This window comes from Clinocottus analis, unplaced genomic scaffold, assembly GCF_023055335.1.
Source record: "Clinocottus analis isolate CAN_PGR_092001 unplaced genomic scaffold, fCliAna1.0.p SCAF_15, whole genome shotgun sequence".
In the NCBI taxonomy this organism is placed as follows: domain Eukaryota; kingdom Metazoa; phylum Chordata; class Actinopteri; order Perciformes; family Cottidae; genus Clinocottus; species Clinocottus analis.
Window position 1 is genome coordinate 10,894,666 of NW_027175876.1, and position 20,450 is coordinate 10,915,115.

Consider the following 20,450-nt stretch of genomic DNA (forward strand, 5'->3'; position numbering starts at 1 on the left):
GTGAACATCCAGCTGAAGATGGTGCAGCTGTCCGAGCACTTTCTGATCAGTCCTAAACTGCAGGAACGAAAGGTGTACAATGGGTAGACATGGAGTTAAATCCGGTACTTTCATGGCCCACTAGACGGTCATTGTTGTAATGCATATCTATTATAAGATATGGACAAGTCTTCCCTGTTTTTCCTTCTTTGTTCCAGCTCCTATTGTCTTTGTCGGCCAATCATTCCAAGGAAAAATCTTGATATTTAAAGTAAACTGTTGCGGTGAGTCACGAAAAGAGATGCGTGGAAGTGCATGACGGTGTGTGTCTGTAAGACATTGAAACTTTTTTTTCTGGCCTGAGTCAGCACCAGCCCGATGTCTTGTGCTACCAGTGAGTCGGTCCGTCAGTGAGATTCCTCTCCTCCGGCGTCACGTCCTCCAGTGTGCCTCTCTTCCTTTCCCCCTTGTGTCCTCAGGAAAGGCAGCCGGCTGTTTTCCTTGTGTTTATCGAGCAGGAAGTGGAGTGGACTGGACGGCCGGGCTCAGTGTTTAGACACCGAGGTAGCAGAGCCCGGCTTGGGCCCGGAGCCCATTGTTCTCTATCTGGCAACTACCGGGGTTATTTCTGTTATTGTTGCCTAATTCTGTCTGACATTGTGTCAGTCCTCCAACAGAGGAAGGTGTGTGTGTGTGTGTGTGTGTGTGTGTGTGTGTGCTTGCTCACTTCAAAATATCTCTGGTGCATTGCAGCCCAAAGCCAGGGAGAAAACGGAAATCGCAGCAGACCCCCTATTTCCACTGAGATTGTTTGCCTGCTTCGATCCCACTGTGATAAAGATTGCTTTCTTTCTGGAAGCCGGCGCTGCGGCGAGCCCCACAGAGGCAAAGCATATTTAATGTGAGCGTTGGCGTGCTAGAGGCTAAATGGTAGCAACCTCCCAACATGACTGTGCACATACAGACAGCTCAGAGACACCGCTGATGTGTGCCATCACCAGAAAATAGATCAATTTGCAGACAATGAATTTCAATTGCGTACTTAAAATTCGTTGGGTACTTTCCACAAACACACGGAGTGATATCAAAGTGTCTGTCTGCTCAATAAGAATGGACTGCTTTTCCTCTGAGGGAGAGACTTTACATCTGAATAAATGAGATTCCACGTCGTTTCCCGATGTCGGTGTTTCAAATAACACAGTTTTACTAAATGCAGTGGCTGATAATATTTTATTCTATTTTAAACTCTGATCACAGATCAAAGTCACGATCGGATCCGCCCAAAGTAAAAAAAGAGACCAAATATAACTTTTAGAGATCCCTGATCACGTCTTTGGTCCATATCGGCAGATTCAGATAACTTTTACCTAAAAGGCTCCCCACTATTTATTTTTTTTCCCCACGTCCCAAAAAAACATATCACCGACCATAAAAAAATCTTGTTGATATACTGATATTGTCACATTATCAGAGGTTGGCGACTAGAAAAGCATAAATGCCAATGTGATATGTAATTATTAAAGGTTGTCATGGATGATGAAGTTCACTGGATGCTGATGGTCACATTTTAATTTTGTCATAGTGTGAGAACGGGTTATACCAACAGTGATTGGAGGGAAATGAGTATTCTGTAATTAATAATGGTCAAGGATTAACCTTCCCACTTACTGCAGTGGTCTCTTCATCATTCAGTGTAAGTTCAGGGGATATTTTGAATGTTTTATCTTCGCGGTTCTGTTACGTCAGAACAAAAATATTCCCAACTGTGACATTTGTCTGATTTGACTTCATGTGGTTTATATTTCAGTTGAGGAGGAGGAGGAGCTGCTGATCGAGCGCAGCATTCACACCGGTATGATCAACCCCGGCGACCAATGGCAGACCATCCTGCACGACGGGCCAGTGGCTCGCCTCGTCTATCGCATCCGGGTGCGGTGCGACGACAACTACTACAGCAACAAGTGCAATAAGCTGTGTGTTCCTCGGGACGACTACTTTGGCCACTATCGCTGCGAGGCTTCAGGGGCCCAGGTGTGCCTGGATGGCTGGATGGGCTCCGACTGCCGGACAGGTGAGCTGCAAATGTCCAGTAATTGTCAAAGTTCAACATTTAAGCTTCTCAAATGTGAGGCTTGTGTAATCGTAGCATTTGACGGTAAACTGAATATCTTTGGATTCTTGCGACTGTTGCATCAAAAGACTATCTTTTTTTTAAAAAATCACTTCATTAATCAATTCATCGATTTGTCTCTAAAATAGAATCAAGAAAAATAATTGATAAATAATCACTAGTTCGTAGCCGAACGTACTTTCTATCAACAAAGTTGCAGCGTATGCTAGCCTCCTCTAGTTTAGACTTTTTGGGATATTTGAAAAATCCAAATCAGTAGATTATCAAGTTAATTATTGTTGGTTGCAGCCCAATTTTCAACTCTATAGCGTGTAGTGCTTTGATTATTTACTCTATGAAGGTATGTAATTCAAATCTTAAATCAGACATGTCATCTGATTTTACTGCACTCATTTGAGTCGTATCAATTTAAGTACTAAAAGTAATACTTTTTTAAAAAAAAATTATTTTTAAAGCATGGTGGAAGTGCAACCTGCACGGTTTGCTTATGTTAAAACGTGGCAGCGCTGCAGTCGTGCTTGTGGGTGGTGTCGGAGAGGCCTCCAATAAATCACCCAACTGACCTTAGAAGACGAAGGGTGAAAAGGGGAGGCGTTGTTTTTAAGAGGGGGTAGTGTTGTACATGCAGGCTATAAAGTTGTCTCTGCCTCGCCCCCCAAACGCTGGTCAGGGTGCCATGAATTCTCACGTCTCGTTGCTCTTGTTAGAAAGATGGCAAACAAACAAGCTTCTCCTCCTCCCACCTTTCCATATCAGCCCCCCTCTTTCTTTTTTTGTCGTGTGTTTTTTATGGTTTGAAATGTAATTAGATGTTTCTCCCGATAAAAATGTTATTGTCACCTTTTTTTAATCATTTCTCTCCATCTTGCTTTTTCTCAGCGATCTGCAAGCCAGGCTGCAACCTGTTACTCGGCGGCTGCTCTGTCCCAGGGGAATGCAAGTAAGAGGAGCAGAAATGTCTTTTTTATGTACTGAAATCAAAATCAGCTTGTGACTGCTCAAATTTGTCTTTCCAACAGTATCTTTTATTTTTTATTGCTTTGTTTTTGAATTTGATTTTATACATGCAGCCTGTTTGCAATGGAGCCTGGTATTCTGTATTCCGAATTTGACCAAAAGTCAAGCTCAGATTGTGAAAGACAAAAGAAAGATGGATCTCAGATGCCAACACGAGGCACCTTCACTTGTCGTAGGCTGTTGTTTTGTTGTGTCCGCCTTTTTTTTCTCCCTCCCTCGTGGGCATCTCCGCCTCGGTTCAGAAGAGAAGGGCAATGCCGTGCCTGCCTCCTTGTATTTTTAGCCACCTGATATCCTTTACAGAATACCAAGCATCTCGTCCGCTCGCTGCTGCTCGCACTGAAGTAAGCGAGTCGTCGGCGTGTGTGAATTTGACCACTGGTAAACGTGCTGGGAATTGTCATATCCCATCCGCATTGCAGTCCTCCTTGAAGGGCAGGGGGGGCAGCAAAGGAAATGAATATCCCACTGTGTTGTGAACGTTTCCCAAAGTGGAAATGACAGTTGGATAAAGTGACGTGGAATGGCCCCGAAGGTCCACATTTCCAGGATGTGCTACATCCCGTCGTCATTTGTAAACCCCCTCCTCCCACCTGCCAGATGAAGAGACACTCTCCTCCCGTTATTAGGAAGCAGGGTTTGGTTCGGAGCCAGGGAATAACAGGGGGATGACCAGTTTTCGGAGACCTTCACATTTTTTCGTGTCTCGTTCCGCATCCCTATTCCAGGCCACAGGGGGCACGGCTCGTTCTTCCAAAAAAAATGTCAAGTCTCAGTCAACAGGAAAAGTGAGATGAATAGAAGAGCGGCAGTAAAGAATCTTCCTGCAGTGGCATGAATTTAATGAAGCCTCAGGTCACAGAAAGCTGGTATTAAATCCTTCGCTGACTCCTTTCACAGCCTCCATTTCATCAAAGTTTTATGGGGTTTGCCAAAGGCTTTTACGAAACACAAAAGCTACATGCCGGTTGTCATGCTGCTGCGCTGAGGCTTTTTATTAGCACACATTAGGCTTGTTCTGACATATCTGTCAGAGGGTAGCCACGTCACTTGGGTAAGCACTGCAACACATTTTTCACCACTCTAAGCGCTTTGTGCCAAGCGTCAAAGTGCCAAGATGTTGGAATCCAGTTGAGAGGAAACATCCCGCCTGCACCCGTCAGGGCTTGACGAGTGATCTCGATGTCAATGTGGCCACGAATTAAACCACTGAATGCCTTGTTTGATAGCTTAAAAAGCAATAAGCAAGTATTCTTGCCAAGTTTTGTTTGCCACATTGCTGTCAGAGCCTCCTGAAGCTAATCGTATACAGTGGAAGAAGCATGCCAAGTATTCCCCGATGCCTGAGACTGGCCGAGAGGGCCGCGTCTCTCCGATAGACAGCGGTGCCGTCTGCAGGAGACCCCAAAATAGCAGTCAATTGACAAGACAGCTGGCCCGACGACACCGCAGCCCTGGAATAGCCGGCCGCTGTCGTGAAGCTGCAGGCGCGTGCTCGCATGCACTGTATACACACAGTTGTCTCCAGCCACTCGCTCTCGGTACCGCCGTGCCGCCCGGAGCCCCAGACTCTCACCCGAGCACTGGAGCCGCTGGAAGTATTCTTAACCCCTCCCGCCTTGGAATGTCACCCTCCGCTCAGATTAGTTGGCAGGGGGCCGTGGGATAGGTTGACACTGGAGCAGATACAGCGCGAGGTGTGTTTCCACTGTTGAGCAGGTTGTCGAGGAGGCTCTCTTAGCCCCGGTGGCTCACTGCTGCTGCAGCTCAGTGGTTTGAGTCGGGGACCAGTGACCCCTCCCGCAGACGTTATAATAAATGTTTCTTACAATTCCGAATCGAGCATGAAATAACTTCAGCCATGGGTTCCTTTTGAGAAACTTGTCTTTTTCTCTTTATTGTTTTTAATGTCTTTTATATATATTCATTTTGTTAATTGTGTATGTTTTATATAAGAATGAAGAGCTACGGGAAATCGGAGTCAATTCCATGCATGTGAAAACGCACACGGCCAATAAAGCCGATTCTGATTTGCGAAAAAAAAAAATTCTGTTTCTCAGTAAACTTAGTTGATTGACCTAAAGAAGTGTCACTTCTTTATGTCAATCATGATTTGAGTCACAAATCATGTGTTTTTATTGGGTTACATTGACTTTGTTTCTCTTCAATACATCAACGCCAGAAGTTGGACATTTTTCTTTTTCGCCTCTGTAGAACATTTATATGAACGATAACTCCACAATGAAACCTTTGTGTCATGTCTTTTTGAAGTCCTTTACGTTTACCTCGACGTAAACCTGTTGGGTAATTATTATTTTGAAGTGTGGATGCCTAAGGGATTCAGTGAAGGGATTTGAGTGGTTTACGCGTCTCTGTTTGACAGGTGTAACTACGGCTGGCAGGGCCAGTTCTGTGACGAGTGCGTGCTTTACCCTGGATGCGTCCACGGGACCTGCAACATCCAGTGGCAGTGCAACTGCGAGAGGAACTGGGGTGGCCTGCTGTGCGATAAAGGTACGGAAAAAATGTTGGTCTCGTTTCATCGCCTCCCACACAAGATGCTGGCAAAGCGCCCACTTATCTGGAGCTACAGTTGGTGCTGAAATGCTGCTCCTGGTGCTCGTGTGGAAGAAGGAAATAAACAGGAGGAACAGGCCAACCATCTTTTAAAGTGACCTAGTTTATTTTCCCACAAGTGCTGTTCTGTGGATCTAATTTATGGCGGCGCAACGACTGTCATGTGGATCTTTAATTTACGTTTCCAAATATTTATCAGCTGCTTCGAACCTGAATATCTTGTGGTCAGACAAAAAAAAGCAATTTCAAGACGTTTTTGGGCTTCAATAATTATCCTGGATTTATTTATTTCACATTATATAAATCATTCCATTACATAGTTTGAATTAGTAGCACTTTGGAAGCGTAAGGAGAGTGATATCAAAAGCCTATCTTGCTGGCATAATGGTGAAACGGGCAACTGGTTTCGACCTCGCCTGTTATTCATCCAGGTGGAAATGTATGTGCTCTATATAGGAAAACATTGGCAATAAATGATGTCATTCATGATGAAGTAACTAACAAATAAAGAGAAAATGACAACAAATCATATCACATGCGATCTTTTCCCATCAATGAGTTAAGTTAAAAAATATATATATATATATATATATATATATATATATATATATATATATATATATATATATATATATATATATATATATATATATATATATATATATATATAAAAAAAAAAAAAGATGTTGGGTTCTGATTGCAAAGTGAATCAATGAATAAATGAAACAATACTCAGAACGATGGATCATAATAACTGTTTGAGAAGCGTACCTTCACATGAGGTCTCAATTCTCTCTGACTGGAGAACAGCAGCTGGATAGTTTTACTGCCCGTGGCATCCGAGCAGCAGCAGGGACACTCGATCCCCCGTCGTCCCTTCGTCACCGAGGGCTCTTCGGGGGATGAGAGCGAGTCCTAAGATCCCCGGTGGAGACAGATCCCTGCTCTTTTATTTACCAGCCTTTAGGGTGACCTGGCCTTTAGCCTAAGGATGGTGTGCAGGGATCAAATAGGGCTCCGTTGGGTTTCATATATGGGGAGACGAAAAAAACATGAGCAAAGAAATAGAAAAAATGGGGACATCTAGGAGTCTATTCAGTCTGTAACTGAATAAAAAACTGCAGCTCGGCTGTGACCCGTAAGTTCTGTAAAAACCTTTATCGGGTTGGAGGGCGGCAGAGCGGTTGTGAAAACACGCTGTGCTTCTTGTCAAAGCTGACAGCTGGTGGAGGCCTACAAACTTGCTGGGAACTCCCGGATAAAGTGGTGAAACAAGTTATCTCATGAGGTCGATCCAATCGACAAAGTCTGACGGCGTGGAGCGAGCAGGGTAAAACGCTCCTCAGAGTAATTCATGCCACGAGCATAAATCATCTTTTGTTTCATGCGCTCTCTCATTGTGTCGTTTAGAGGCTGAGAGACTAGAGTCTTTATTACTGATGGACTTTTTTTTTTTTTTTTTTTTTGCAGATAATTCAGGCAAGAATTTAAAAGTTTGGACAAATGGGTCTTCATTTCTCTAAATGTGTCTTCCTCCAGATCTGAATTACTGTGGTCGCCACCAGCCTTGTGTCAACGGAGGAACCTGCATGAACACTGAACCAGATGAATACCACTGCTCCTGTCCTCGGGGATACTCTGGAAAGACCTGCCAGATAGGTGAGGGAACCACTAACACCTGCACTTCTGTCCATGAAGGGCCACAAGATCTGCTGCTGGACGACTGGTCCCAGCACATTAGAGAACCATAGTGTCTTCTTCTGACTAATATAATGATTATATAATAGCAACACACTGTGCACCCTGTCAGAAAGCAATTCACTTCTATATTCAGAATATATTCAATATTCAGACATTGGACATTTAAAGGTTTTTTTTAAATAAATAATCATTTTTAAAAAATGAAATGCACTCTTGTGCTCTAACAACATTTTTAAAAGGTTGAATAGTTTTAGCCAGCTGTTTGTTCTAGCATCATGTCGGGGACATCCTTATGGAAACCAAACAAAAAAAATCCAATTTAGCTTGCCTACCATCTTTATAATGTCTGCAAAATTGCAAAAACACAAGATGCCTCATGTGATGTACTGGAAATAATTAAAGAAAATTGCAGACCTGCAGACAGCCCGATCTCCATATTCTGAATCTGTAGGAACAAAGCGTAAAGTTTAACGTGTTTCTTTTCTGAATAAACCTCCCTCCATCAGCCGATCACGCCTGTGTTTCCGACCCTTGCGCCAACGGCGGCACGTGCCACGAGGTTTCCTCCGGGTTTGAGTGCCAGTGTCCGCCGGGCTGGGAGGGTCTGACCTGTGCCGACAGTGAGTCGCTGCTCCTCTTTCAATCGTCTCCACTCCTTCCGTGCTCAGACTTGTCCTCTTTCACCGTCATCTTGTTCCAGCCTGAAGTCTGACTCAAGCCCAACACAAATGTTACATGTAATTCCAAATAAACAGAGTGAGTTATGGTGTGTTTTTTTTCTCCTCAGATTTGGACGAGTGTGCCTCCAGCCCATGTGCTCAGGGTGGAACCTGTGTTGACCTGGAGGACGGCTTTGAGTGTGTTTGCCCTCCGCAGTGGGAGGGAAAGACCTGCCAGATAGGTGAGATATACACAGAAAATTATTATATTTTTTATCTCACCAGAGGCGGTGAAAAACAGCACATCCATTGTTCAGGTTTTCAGTTGGCAAACAACTCCTTATTTCTCCGGGGAAGACGTGTTTTTTTGCAGGCTTTTCTTTCCGTTTCCTAAAACGAATAAAATGGCCCCCGAGACACAGGCGCACTGCTCAGATGTATGTTTTTGGATTCAAATTGGCAACGAGCAACCTGAGGTCCATTGCCAGAGTACAAGCTATCAATATCCTGGATGGGCTGGCAGCTGCGCCGCCCGCTTTCTTTCTCAATGACTTTATGAGCTACGAGTGTGTCTATATCCGGCTGTTTGTTTGTCGCTTGCGGTGGCGTTCGTTTTTGTATTTTTCGCTCCCGAGCCAACAAGCGGACGTGACCGGCCTGAAGCCAGGAAATGGATTACGACCAGTAAACAAAGTTGGTGTGTAGTGTGTGTCGTGTGCGTGTGGGGGGCTGAAGGTAGGAAAAAGATCCCAAGAGTTGCGTGTCATCTTACCAGCTCGGGTCTCAGCTTACCGGCAGCCATTGGCCTCCTGTCTTACCTGGCGATTTTGTGTGTGTGGAGTTTAGGGTTTCAGAGAGAAGACAGGTGTGTGAACACAGCAGGACTCCCTGCTGACCCCCCCCCCCCCCCCCCCCCCGCCTTCCTTTTGAATATTTGAGCAGTGGTGCTTTTCTTTGTTGCAACACTTTTGATGTCTTGGTTGAGGGTTTGTGAGTGAAACTGTGCCGTTTGCACTATTTTCACCCGTAACGAACAGATGAAACGTTAAAGTCTCAGCTGTGGTTTCTCTGAGGAGTTCAGTGACACTTGATGACCACAACAAAACTATGTAGGGTGTTTTTAAGAAATTAAGTTCCACTCAACGACGAAGGAAGTAAATATGGGGTGAGACAAAGAAGTATGGCATCGAACAAAGGTCCAGAATCAAACTAGCGAGGTTGCAGTCACATTATATTATATGCATTATATTCTTCCAGCTCTCTTAATGTGTGTATGTGCTGCTTGTGTGTATTTTCTAATATTGTATAGTAAATATCTTTAGGTTTTTGGACTTGGAAGACATAACCATGGGTACAAACTAATTGATAGATTTATTTATAGTGAAACTAAATATTATTTGCATCCCTATTGCACGAACATTTTTGAATAAAGTTTGGGGTCTCGCAAGAGACAGAGTTTTAGAAAATAAACAACATTTAAGCAACAGGCCGAGGGGTCGTGACTTTTACTTCGTAATACAAGTCGAGCCTACATTTCCCAATATGCAACCAAAAAGCATCTTTTCGACAACTTAGGCTTTTTTTATTTTTCCAAAGTGTCTCCAAGCTGAGACGCCTAACCAAATCACCAGGTTGGGTTTCTGGTCACTTTTCTTTCTCTTTGTCCTTTTCTTGGTTGTTGTTTCAATTGATGGACTCGGTCTGCTTCTACTTCCTGCCTTTACAGATGCAAATGAGTGTTCGGGAAAGCCCTGTGTGAACGCTAACTCTTGCAAAAATTTGATTGGCGGATATCACTGCGACTGTTTTTGGGGATGGTCCGGACAAAACTGTAACATCAGTCAGTATTTTTTTTCCATTTAAAAGCCACTTCTTAATTTCTGCTACTTTCCAACGCAGCCTCCTCACTTCCTGGACTTACAACATAGGTGTAGTTTAGCATCACTTGCTTTCCCACATGTGGTAACCCGTTCTTCTTTCGCCTTGGCAAACTGAATCGTCGTGACTGAACTTGCATGCCCAGTTCCTTGCGGAGGATCCACTGCATGCCCAGTCACAATCCATGCAAGGTTTATCTGGCACTATTAGCTTCACTACTTATTTCTTTGCCAAACTTTAACATAATCTGTGCACGTCCCACATTGTTGACTCACCTGGTAGTGGATGAGGTGACAAATATTCCACGTTCTTCATCATTTCTGATGATAAAATGTAATCAATCGCTTCCTCTTCAGACATCAACGGCTGCCATGGTCAGTGCCAGAATGGGGCAACGTGCAAGGTATGAATCTTTTTGTTTCAATCATCCTCTTCCAATCGACCCAGTCGTGTTGCACCAGACGCCGCTTCCCAAACATGAACCAACATGGCCACAAAGTGTGTGCACCGCAGCGCCCCCCCGCCCCCCACCGTGTGTATGTGGATGCCATTGGTCTCTTCATTTTTCTATTGTTTCCTCTTTAGGTGGGCCCGAGGGGTCACCATTGCCAGTGTCCTCCAGGTTTTGTGGGCACTCGCTGTGAAATCCAGAGGAATAAGTGTGACAGCCTACCATGCCAGAATGGCGGCCAGTGCCACGCAGTGTTGGACGGCTTTGTCTGTCAATGCCCACCACAGTTCGCCGGACAGCTGTGTGAGGTGAGTCTCGTCATACTAGATTTATTTAGTGTGGATCCGGTGACGGTTTCGTAGGCCGGTGGTAGCTTTTTGATTTGTTCAGCCACCGCGGCAGTTGCACATTTGATGTCTGAAAAGAAACGAGCGCGGACGGCGACAATTTCTGGGCTGCGAAGCCTTGAGAGTAATAAACGACAAATATTACGACGCTGACCGAAAGGGGCACTTTATCCTTGATTTAGATTACATCATAAGTGTTGTTTTTGTGTTTTCATCAATGTTTGTGCAGTGGCATTAGGAGACCTTTTTTAAAAAAGAAATGTGGCGCCGAAGTGTCAACAGTGACGCATATGAAGAGAAAATGGTGTGACATGTAGTTCAGTGGTAATAAAACACCTCGCTCGAGTGAAGTGGTCCGAGTGGAGATGAGACAGACATGGAGATGATGGTACGTTGTGCAACAGAGGACGTTCCCGGTGGACAGCAACTGCCACGCAAAGTGTCATAATGTTCCGAGCAACCAATGAACTTTAGAAATTGACGGCGAAACGTGCAAATAAAATCACACAGTCTAAGCCATGATGATTTACTTGGTGAGAAGAAGATCATTGTATTAATTGTGTGATACAATTTGTCAAATAACACAAAGGGATTTTGAACGCTGTGCAAATACCTATTAATGTAAGCCAACTGTCCTTTGCCAAATTCTCATCTGCCTAAACGTTGTATATGTTCCTAAGCCAAGTCTGGGTTTCATTGCAAACTTATTTTGTCCTTGTTGCAGGCTTTTTGTATTTGAGGTGTGTGTGTTTGAGTCTAATGTAGGTTAGCAGTGAGGAAACTGACACTTCCCTGCATCTCGTGGGACCTGAATGGAGGACATTGCTGGTCAGGAGCCAATCCTGTTTTAGCATCTCTACTATAAATAAGAGCCTCTCTGAATGAGGTGATGCTGGATTTCTGCCCGCATACTACAGAGCCCTGATGCCTGCTATGGAGCAGTGTATTCCTGCCCTGCTGGGCCAAAACTATGCATCGTATTTACCCGATTAGTGTCTTTTCTCAAGTCCCCAGAAGTTTGATGGTGAAATGGTGTGCGTTTTTCCAATTCACATTTAATGTGTTCAGAAGAAACGAGTCCAAGTGCTTAAAGACATAGAGCCACGGTTACACTCCTCTAGATGACATCCTCGTCGTCATCATTTGATACCAGTTTACGGATCGATTTCTTTCTTTCACACATTTATTTAGGCAGTCAAACCAAAAAAAGAAAGCTAACTTTGTAGTGTCTGATACATAATTTGAATCTTTAAGTTGTATCATTGCATGGTGCTGGATTAACTTGGGAAGGGGAGGGGCCTAATTGAAGCTTGTTTTAAGAAATGTAGCGACCATTCTCACAAATGAGTAAATCTATAAACCTGCACAAAAATGCAAACGTATGTCTGCCGTGCAGACGGCTGGCTGCACAGCTGGAAATGTATATCTGGAGACATTTGACTTAAACACTTGTGAAAAACACTGATCTTGACACGCGTGGACTGGTGGTGATTGAAACATCTTTTTATAGCGCTGAACAATAGGTGCATGTGTGGGGATACAGGCGGCTTTGATCTACCCTCAACATGGCAGTAGTGCAGCTGTTATGTTCTTCACAGATTTCTCAGAAATGAATCCAGCATGTCGCTGGTTGCTTGTTCATCCATTTGCTCCCCTTTCAAATTTAGGCCTTCTGGGCCTTTGAGCTGACTCCTACAACAGATCCATTGGCGCTTCAGCTTTGAAATCTCGGCTTGTTTGTCCCTGAAGTGACACTAACGTCAACTTTTCCATCACCTCTTCTCTCTGAGTTGATTCTGCTGAGACGGCTGAATCCCCTCTCGCACACAGATGAAGTACACTGCACATTAAGCTGTTTGCTTTATATATTTTTAATTGGTTGAGATGTTTCTGCTGATGTCGACCTAAGTTCAAGAATTGGTTGCCAATCTCTGATGACTCTCAAGCCCTGTAAAAGACAAGCAACGCTCTTTTAAAGTGTGCAAGCAATCTTCACGTGTTGCAGAATGTATTTATGGTTGACACCGAGTAAATTATATGACGGTCCAAATGCATTCTCAACCTGTCTGCCTCAATGAAACAGTCCAAACAGTTAACTTAATGTGCTGAAGATTTACTGACGCCCTTGCCCTCAGACACGCTCCCCTGACCACACACGTGCAAAGTAAAGAAAAGATGTATCTGGCTCCGACCCAGAGTAAAATAAACTGTGCGTGACCTCCAGACTTCACCCACCCTGTTGCCCAACTCCCTTGTTCAGCACCTTAAATGGCAAAAGGGTTCAACCTCGAGTTTATGCACAGTAGGCTTCTGTTTACAGAAACTGGGCGATTTTCACTCCAACCTCCGTATCGCTGCGCGAAGAAACGGCAAAATATGTCATCGTGGCCTGTGTCACGGTGGTATGACGGATGATTTATCTTCACGGTGGCCCTGCGTGATGTCGGACGAGCATCAATATTTGTCCTCATAATGGGCTATCGTTCGCTCGCCTGCTCAGTGTCTCGCTCTTTCTGTCTCTTCTGCCAGGCTCACGCCTCAGAGTAATCTTGCTAGATTAAGCACGGCACAGATGTAAAACCAAAAGCATGGATTCCCTTGATGAGCTTAGGGAAAGTTTCTTGAGGCTTACTTTGCTCGTCCACTTACCTTCGATCTGGTCTGATCAGCAGCGGTGGCTCGAGCCACGCTAAGCCACTCGCTCACCTGCACAGGCTTAAGATCCGCTCAGTCGTTCGCATCCTCGCTCGTTTTAATGATCAGGTGAGGTGATGGTGTTTGGTAGATTGAGTCGGTGGGGCAGCAGCAGCCAATCACCTCCTCGTGTAATGAGGAAGCATTCGTTTTTGAAAATGTTCAAACATCATCACCCGGATGAACAAAGTATTTTCCTCATTTAATTAAGAACTTCAGTGAAACGTTAACGTAACTGTTTAAAGTGAAAATATAAGAGGAAACATATTTCCAGCTGAACACTGACTGTGTTTGTGTGCTGAAATGTAAACAGTCAATATTGCGATCAGATTAAGGCGATAGTTTATAGAGCAAAGTTTTATCAGGTTTTCTGATAACGTTGAGTTTGTATCATGATAACTCAAGGTACGATTTCATCGCTATACAATTTCAATGAAGGCCGAAAAATGATTGTACTGAAATATTGGCCAGCCCTGCTTTGGTGAACATATTTGCAAAAGAAACCAAAATAGAGCTGAAACTAGAGTAAATAACTTGGTCTCCTCCACTTCCTAAAGGAAACCTTAGTTAAAAAAACGGTTCAAAAATGCTCTACTACGTCCACCAGCCGGTTTTCAGAGCTGATGCTCTGAAGCGGTGAGAATCAGAACATTTAAAGTTGAGGTCCACAAAACCAAACTAACCCCCATCATTCATAATAAGGAATAAACATACCTAAAGTCTGATTTATTGACTGCATTGTAAATGCATATCTTTGCCTCCTATTCATTTCCTCAGGTCTATGGCTGGTCCCCTTCAGACGCGTGCGAGCCAAACCCTTGTGAGAACGAGGCGCCGTGCCACAGCATGGAGCAGGACTTCTACTGCGCCTGTCCCGAAGGCTTCGAGGGGAAGACGTGCGAGCGGCTCAAAGACGACTGCCGAACCGCTCCGTGTCAAGGTGCCTGAAGTCCCCTGCAATGAGGAAACTGTGTTTCAACTACGATGTGAAAGAGACGTAATGAATCTTTACCGTTTACATTTGTTTTTTGTTGTTTTTTTATCTCGCAGTGATTGACAGCTGCACCGTTGCCGTAGCCACCAACGACTCGGCTGAAGTGCGGCACATCTCCTCCAACGTTTGTGGTCCACGAGGACGCTGCATCAGCCAGCCAGTGGGCAACTTCACCTGCATGTGTGACCCGGGTTTCAGTGGCATCTACTGCCACGAAAGTACGTAGAGACTTATTTATTAAAGAGCATGCAGGCTTATTAAAAGGTGAAAAAAGGTGGTAATTTGCCTAAAATGCTTTTTTTAATTAAGCTTCAAATAAAAGCTATTGCACACATTTCTATCATTCATATTTTATTCTACTAAACACGAATGTCCTGTAATTTCACAGTTTACACCAGATTAGTTTGATAAGAGATGGTTTATAATGTATTTTCATGTTGTAAGAAGATGTAAAGTTCTATTAATGTCAGTAATATAATAACATGTTAATCACAGGTGAAAAATCATTTCAATTGTGAACATTTTGTGTGTGTGTGTGTGTGTATGTATATGTATGTATGTATATATATATGTATGTATGTATATGTATATGTGTATATATATATATGTATGTATGTATATGTGTATATGTATATGTATATATATATGTATATATATATGTATAGATAGATAGATAGATAGATAGATAGATAGATAGATACACACAGTAATACATACTTTAGCCGAATAGCTAATGAGTAAAAAAAGATGAACTCTTTAATAAACACAAAGGCGTTTATAAACATTTCTGAAGTTATCAATTACTTATAAACACTAAATGGGGAGGGTCGACACACAAATCATAGATCTTCAGAGTGTCGTGCTGGTGAAAGTGTAACCTCCCCCCCCCCCCCCCTCCCTTTTTCAGATATTAACGACTGCACCAACAACCCGTGTGGAAACGGAGGGACCTGCATTGACGGCGTGAACTCCTTTCAGTGCTTCTGTCCTGACGGCTGGGAGGGTCAACTGTGTGACCTCAGTGAGTCCCCCTGCAGCATACTTTAGCTTGAAAGAAAACATGACTGTGGCAGGGCAAATAAATATGAACCAGACCGCTTGGGAACGATCTAACCAGGCAAGTCTTCCTCCCTCCCCCAGACGTCAACGAGTGCGGACACAACCCGTGCAAGAACGGCGGACGCTGCGTCGACCTGCTGAACGACTTCTACTGCGAGTGTGCTGACAAATGGAAGGGCAAGACCTGTCATTCCCGTGAGTTATGTCGACCCTGTGTGTTAACATCCGTGTTTATGTTCGTAGCTCGCTGCGGCCCCCGACTCCAACATTGTTTACGCATCTTTGTGTGTTGTGAGTGTGTTGGAGCATAAGAATGATCCTTTCTTACTGATGCTTTGAGTAGTCGTATGAAGATCGTGTGTGTGTGTCTGTGTGTGATCTCGGTGTTTCTCTGTAATCCCGGCCAGGCGAGAGTCAGTGTGACGCGACTACCTGCAGTAATGGAGGCACCTGCTACGACCACGGGGATGCCTTCCGCTGTGCCTGCCCACCTGGTTGGGGAGGAAATGCGTGCAACACAGGTGAGGACAGGGACTGTACTACGGCTGCACCATCATGGCCATGATGACGATCAGGATTATCGTTGCTCAAGATTAAGATCCCAATTATTCATGGGTTTTTCCTCATGTTTTATTGCCAAAACACTGTTTTCTGTGTGATTTTATTGTTGAAGTATGCCGTTTAAACTGTTTCCTGTTATTAAGATCTGGGATCTGTGACTAATACTTTCTCTCTTCCCACAGCCAGGAACAGCACATGTGCCTCCGGTCCTTGTTCCAACGGTGGAACCTGTGTGGGAGGAGGAGACACTTTCACCTGCATCTGCAAAGAGGGCTGGGAAGGCCCCGCCTGTGGCCAAAGTCAGTCTCTCTGTGAAGCATTTAACTGACATAAAAGTCACCCTCTTTTTAGTCATCGTAGCCTTACTTTTCCTTTCAAGGCCCATGTGCCCAATGTTTTGTCATGACATGTCTTTGTTTCTAAGTAGTCACGAGTACATTTCATTAAGGCCATTTTGATTCACACACTTGACACTGTCTAACAACTCGACACTAAATGTCTCCTTTCTGCCGTTTTTCTCCACAGATATAAACGACTGCAACCCTCACCCGTGGTACGTACAGTTTCCTGCCTCGCTCACTCCAAACGTAGCCAAACTTTCCCCCCTCTCCTTTTATTCCCGTCTCCCTCTTCTCCACACTTCACACAGACCTTGCAGGCTGGAGGGGTGAAGGGCCGCTAAAAGCAGTGGAAGTTGTCCTTAAATCAAGCCTCAAAGGGGTATCTCTCAGGGGAGGGGGCTTGGATATTGAATAGGACAGGGAGCGATGGAGAGGTTTTCTGAAAGGGGGGAGGGGGGGCAGTGCGCAAGAGTCCCACCTACCCCATGGTGAATGCAGGTGGGGGGTTGAGTGGCGGTCGTGTCCATTCTTCCCGTGCGACCTGGGGGGGAGACAGGCTTTGAGGAGGAATGGAAGGAGAGGCATGATGAGAGGAGAGGAGGGGAAGGGAGGGGCTGGACACGCCAATTAGCATCTGAAAGGTGGAGGCTTGTATTGATGAGTTGAATTGAGCCTTGTGCCCCCCCCCCCCCCCCCTCCAAACCTCTACCACCACATACACACACACCCACACACAAAAAACGATGGGCTTTGTTGCAGCTGGAAAGGATGTGGCTCTTGTACTGCCTCATCTAATCGCTTATTTCTTTCCCCTCTCAGTTACAATGGCGGCATCTGTGTGGACGGAGTCAACTGGTTTCGGTGCGAGTGCGCGCCCGGATTCGCCGGACCAGACTGCCGAATCAGTGAGTAATGATATGAGGTTACCTTACCTGCTTTTAGATGCGGAGAAAACGTTCGAAACCCCCGCGTAAAACCAAGATCCTGAGACTCCAGCTTCATTCATAAGACCCTCACATAGCCATGGCAACATGGTATGATTAAGAGGAAGGATAGGTGGAGCAAAAATCGAAAGGAAAAGGGGTGACAAGGAGGTGATGGACACATTGACACCTAAATGTAAGACCGGTAGGCCGCCCTCTCCTTTTTCTTGTTCCTTTAACGCCTCGGGGGTCAGAGGTCGTCCCTCCTCCATACTCACACAGTCACACAAACACACACGGAAGACAAATTACTCAGTGACCCCGAAATTCTTCTTTTCTGCTCTTTTGTTTCGGCCGGATAGCATTCACCTTTTCTGTCAGGCTTGAATTTGAGAGTTCTCATCCAGACTGTGTTCATGTGGAATCTGGATGACAATGGCCGGGCTCTCGGCGATATCGATGGGACAGAACAATTGATGCGTGCGGTTCAAAGAACGGCTCAAATTAGAGACGGGTCGGTGGTCAGACCTGTGTGCAATTTACTCATTTATGAGATTAAATGTTTGTTTGTTTTTGTGTTTTATTCAGTTAATCGTGACAATACAATATTATTATGTATAATAAGATTAAAAAAAGATTAAATGTGGTGATTTCAAAATGTTCAATGCTTGGTTTTGTCCAATCATTGTTAAGATAAGGGAGGTAGAGAGAAGGGAAGCGTGAAGGGAAAAACATTGTAAATCCATGCATGTTTTTCATGTCGAGTTCAACTGACATTAGCACAGTTGACCAACAGCAAGTTTTCTTGACGGTGATGACCTTTAGACAAGTTTCTTTTCAACTTTTCTGTCTGAATAGAAAGAAATTTAAAAAATACACTACTTCACAAAAGAGGAAAGGTTTGGAGACATTTCTGAGGTTGCTTGTAGCTTATTATCCCGTTAGCGTCCAAGCTAATGAGCTAAATGAAAGTTAGCAATCTTCTAGAAGTAAACAGCTCGGTACAGAAACTATTCCAGTTCCTAACGAGCCCCACGAGCAGTTGCAATGTCGCCAAACTTATATTTTGCAAAGACATGGTATGAATCTTAGCGGTGGTGTGACCGGGCCTTCACTATGAAGAGTCATTGGCTCAACATGTCACGGTGCCGGGCCGACACACGACTTGAATGTGACGCTCTTCTTCCCTTCAGACATAAACGAGTGCCAGTCGTCACCTTGTGCCTACGGGGCCACCTGCGTGGACGAGATCAACGGTTTCCGCTGCATCTGTCCGCTTGGTAGAACAGGAGCCCGATGCCAAGAATGTAAGTCCACCTCATCATTCTCTGCTCTTTTAAGTTGTACTCGCTCCTCGACCCCATCCTGTAGTTTATGTGGTCAGTTGACTCATAGTGCAGGAGACTACTTTGATTCATGCATTTGTTTTAGTCGCTCACATTAGCGCAGCCTCCTCGCTAAGGAAGTAGAACATGTCTCTCTCTGGATGTAGTTATAGGTATTGGGAGGACTTGCCACTATGCCGGGCTGCGGTTTCCCCACGGCAGCCACTGGGAGGAAGAGTGCAACAGCTGCCATTGCATCAACGGCAAAGTGGACTGTACAAAGGTAACAAGGCGCTGCTTAAAAAAGCAGCAAGGAGAAAGAGTTTGAACGAATGCCCCATGAAGTTGTGTCTGACAGATTGTTGGTAAAGTAACATATGCTCATTTCCTTTGTTGTGCTTACTTCATATCATTTTCCTTCATGTAAAAACTGAGCTGAATAATTAAAAAACTATTTATCATTTTGAATAGCAGAGATGGTTTTGCTGCCAGTCTGTGTCTTTAAGCATTGTGAACGATTTCCTTTGACTCTTTGATTGTTTGAAAAATATTTTACAAATGACTCGTTTTGTCCGACATTTTTATGGGCAAAACGAGGAATTAAATGAGGAAATTGGCTAAATGGTTTATATAAGTTTGTATTATTTCTGGCTCTAAATCAGATTATGGCCTAACCTTAATTAGTAAACATGCAGGGTAATACCATTCATAAATGTTTTGTGGGTTTACTTATCGGTGACCTTTTTTGACTTTGTGAAACCAGGTGCTGTGTGGTCGCCGTCCCTGCCGGATCCAGTCCCCAGACGAGGACCAGAACCAGCAATCCTGCCCAACCGGACGAAAGTGTCTGGAGCACAGCTACCTGACGTGCTTCTCGCCCCCTTGCCAACAGTGGGGGGTTTGTTCCACGGCCGGACCCTCACCTCCACGCGCAACCACCAAGTGCCAACCAAACAGCGGGCATTTGGACAACAGCTGTGGCCGGGTAACACTCGTCTTCAACAGAGACAAAGTACCACCAGTGAGTCATCTCTTCATACACACCTTTGCTGTTGGAGTCGTGAACACATTTTCAGGCTGTGTTTTTTTTGTATTGTTCCTGATCAGTATGTGTGTGTTTGTTGGTGTGTGTGCGCATGTGCAGGGAACAACAGTGGAGAACATCTGCTATGAGCTGAGGTATCTTCCTGACACCCGAAGCTTGGCAAAAGACCACGCCCTCCTGCTTTTGTGTGACCGCTCTCGTTCCAATCAGGATGCTGTAGAGGTGGCTATAGTAAGTAGCTTGTTCTTGGCTTGGCACACACACTATATTCTTTCTTTGTACAGTGTCTCAGCTTCAATGGGTTTAAGAAACAGTTTGTGTTGGTCGGGACCCAAATACCCAAACTAGTCTCACAACGTCTTGCATTCATATTCCTGCAATGTCCTGTGTTCAATTCCAGCCTTTAAACACCGTTACCCCTCTCTCACTACCCGTTTCCACTCTGCTTGAACTCTACCAATAGTTTTTGTCTTTTTTTTTAAAAATGTATTTATTTATAGAAAATATTCCAGATGTTGTGAAACAACTTGATGCTTGTTCCCAGCTGCCATGTCTAACTTTCTCCATCCTCTGGTTTGGTTCTCAGTCTTTCCAGCCGGAGGATCTCCCAGACCACAGTCTGATCCAGGCGGCAGCCAGCGCTATAGTTGGCACCTTGTCCAAGCGGCACAACAGTACCGTAATGCTGGCGGTCATCGAGGTCAAAGTGGAAACGCAGGTCATGCCCCCCTCAATCGGTGAGTAATTGTAACAAAGGTGTCCCACAAG

General features: G+C 44.6%; 1 protein-coding gene across 4 annotated transcripts in view; it reads left to right on the forward strand.

Moving 5' to 3' along the window:
- Positions 1-20,450, forward strand: part of jag2b (jagged canonical Notch ligand 2b) — a 39,980-nt gene that overhangs the window by 18,507 nt on the left and 1,023 nt on the right. For 2 of the 4 annotated variants that reach the window (XM_068577105.1, XM_068577106.1), the window contains exons 4-25: positions 1,787-2,050; positions 2,990-3,050; positions 5,511-5,641; positions 7,244-7,363; positions 7,912-8,025; positions 8,193-8,306; positions 9,791-9,904; positions 10,299-10,345; positions 10,528-10,701; positions 14,212-14,374; positions 14,485-14,646; positions 15,336-15,449; positions 15,569-15,682; positions 15,895-16,008; positions 16,231-16,347; positions 16,574-16,601; positions 17,209-17,294; positions 18,506-18,619; positions 18,805-18,920; positions 19,401-19,658; positions 19,782-19,913; positions 20,269-20,419. In XM_068577105.1, the coding sequence (XP_068433206.1) occupies positions 1,787-2,050; positions 2,990-3,050; positions 5,511-5,641; positions 7,244-7,363; positions 7,912-8,025; positions 8,193-8,306; positions 9,791-9,904; positions 10,299-10,345; positions 10,528-10,701; positions 14,212-14,374; positions 14,485-14,646; positions 15,336-15,449; positions 15,569-15,682; positions 15,895-16,008; positions 16,231-16,347; positions 16,574-16,601; positions 17,209-17,294; positions 18,506-18,619; positions 18,805-18,920; positions 19,401-19,658; positions 19,782-19,913; positions 20,269-20,419 (2,808 nt within the window). The remainder of the gene's footprint in view (positions 1-1,786; positions 2,051-2,989; positions 3,051-5,510; positions 5,642-7,243; positions 7,364-7,911; positions 8,026-8,192; positions 8,307-9,790; positions 9,905-10,298; positions 10,346-10,527; positions 10,702-14,211; positions 14,375-14,484; positions 14,647-15,335; positions 15,450-15,568; positions 15,683-15,894; positions 16,009-16,230; positions 16,348-16,573; positions 16,602-17,208; positions 17,295-18,505; positions 18,620-18,804; positions 18,921-19,400; positions 19,659-19,781; positions 19,914-20,268; positions 20,420-20,450) is intronic. The other 2 variants (XM_068577107.1, XM_068577108.1) reach the window with 1 other exon arrangement.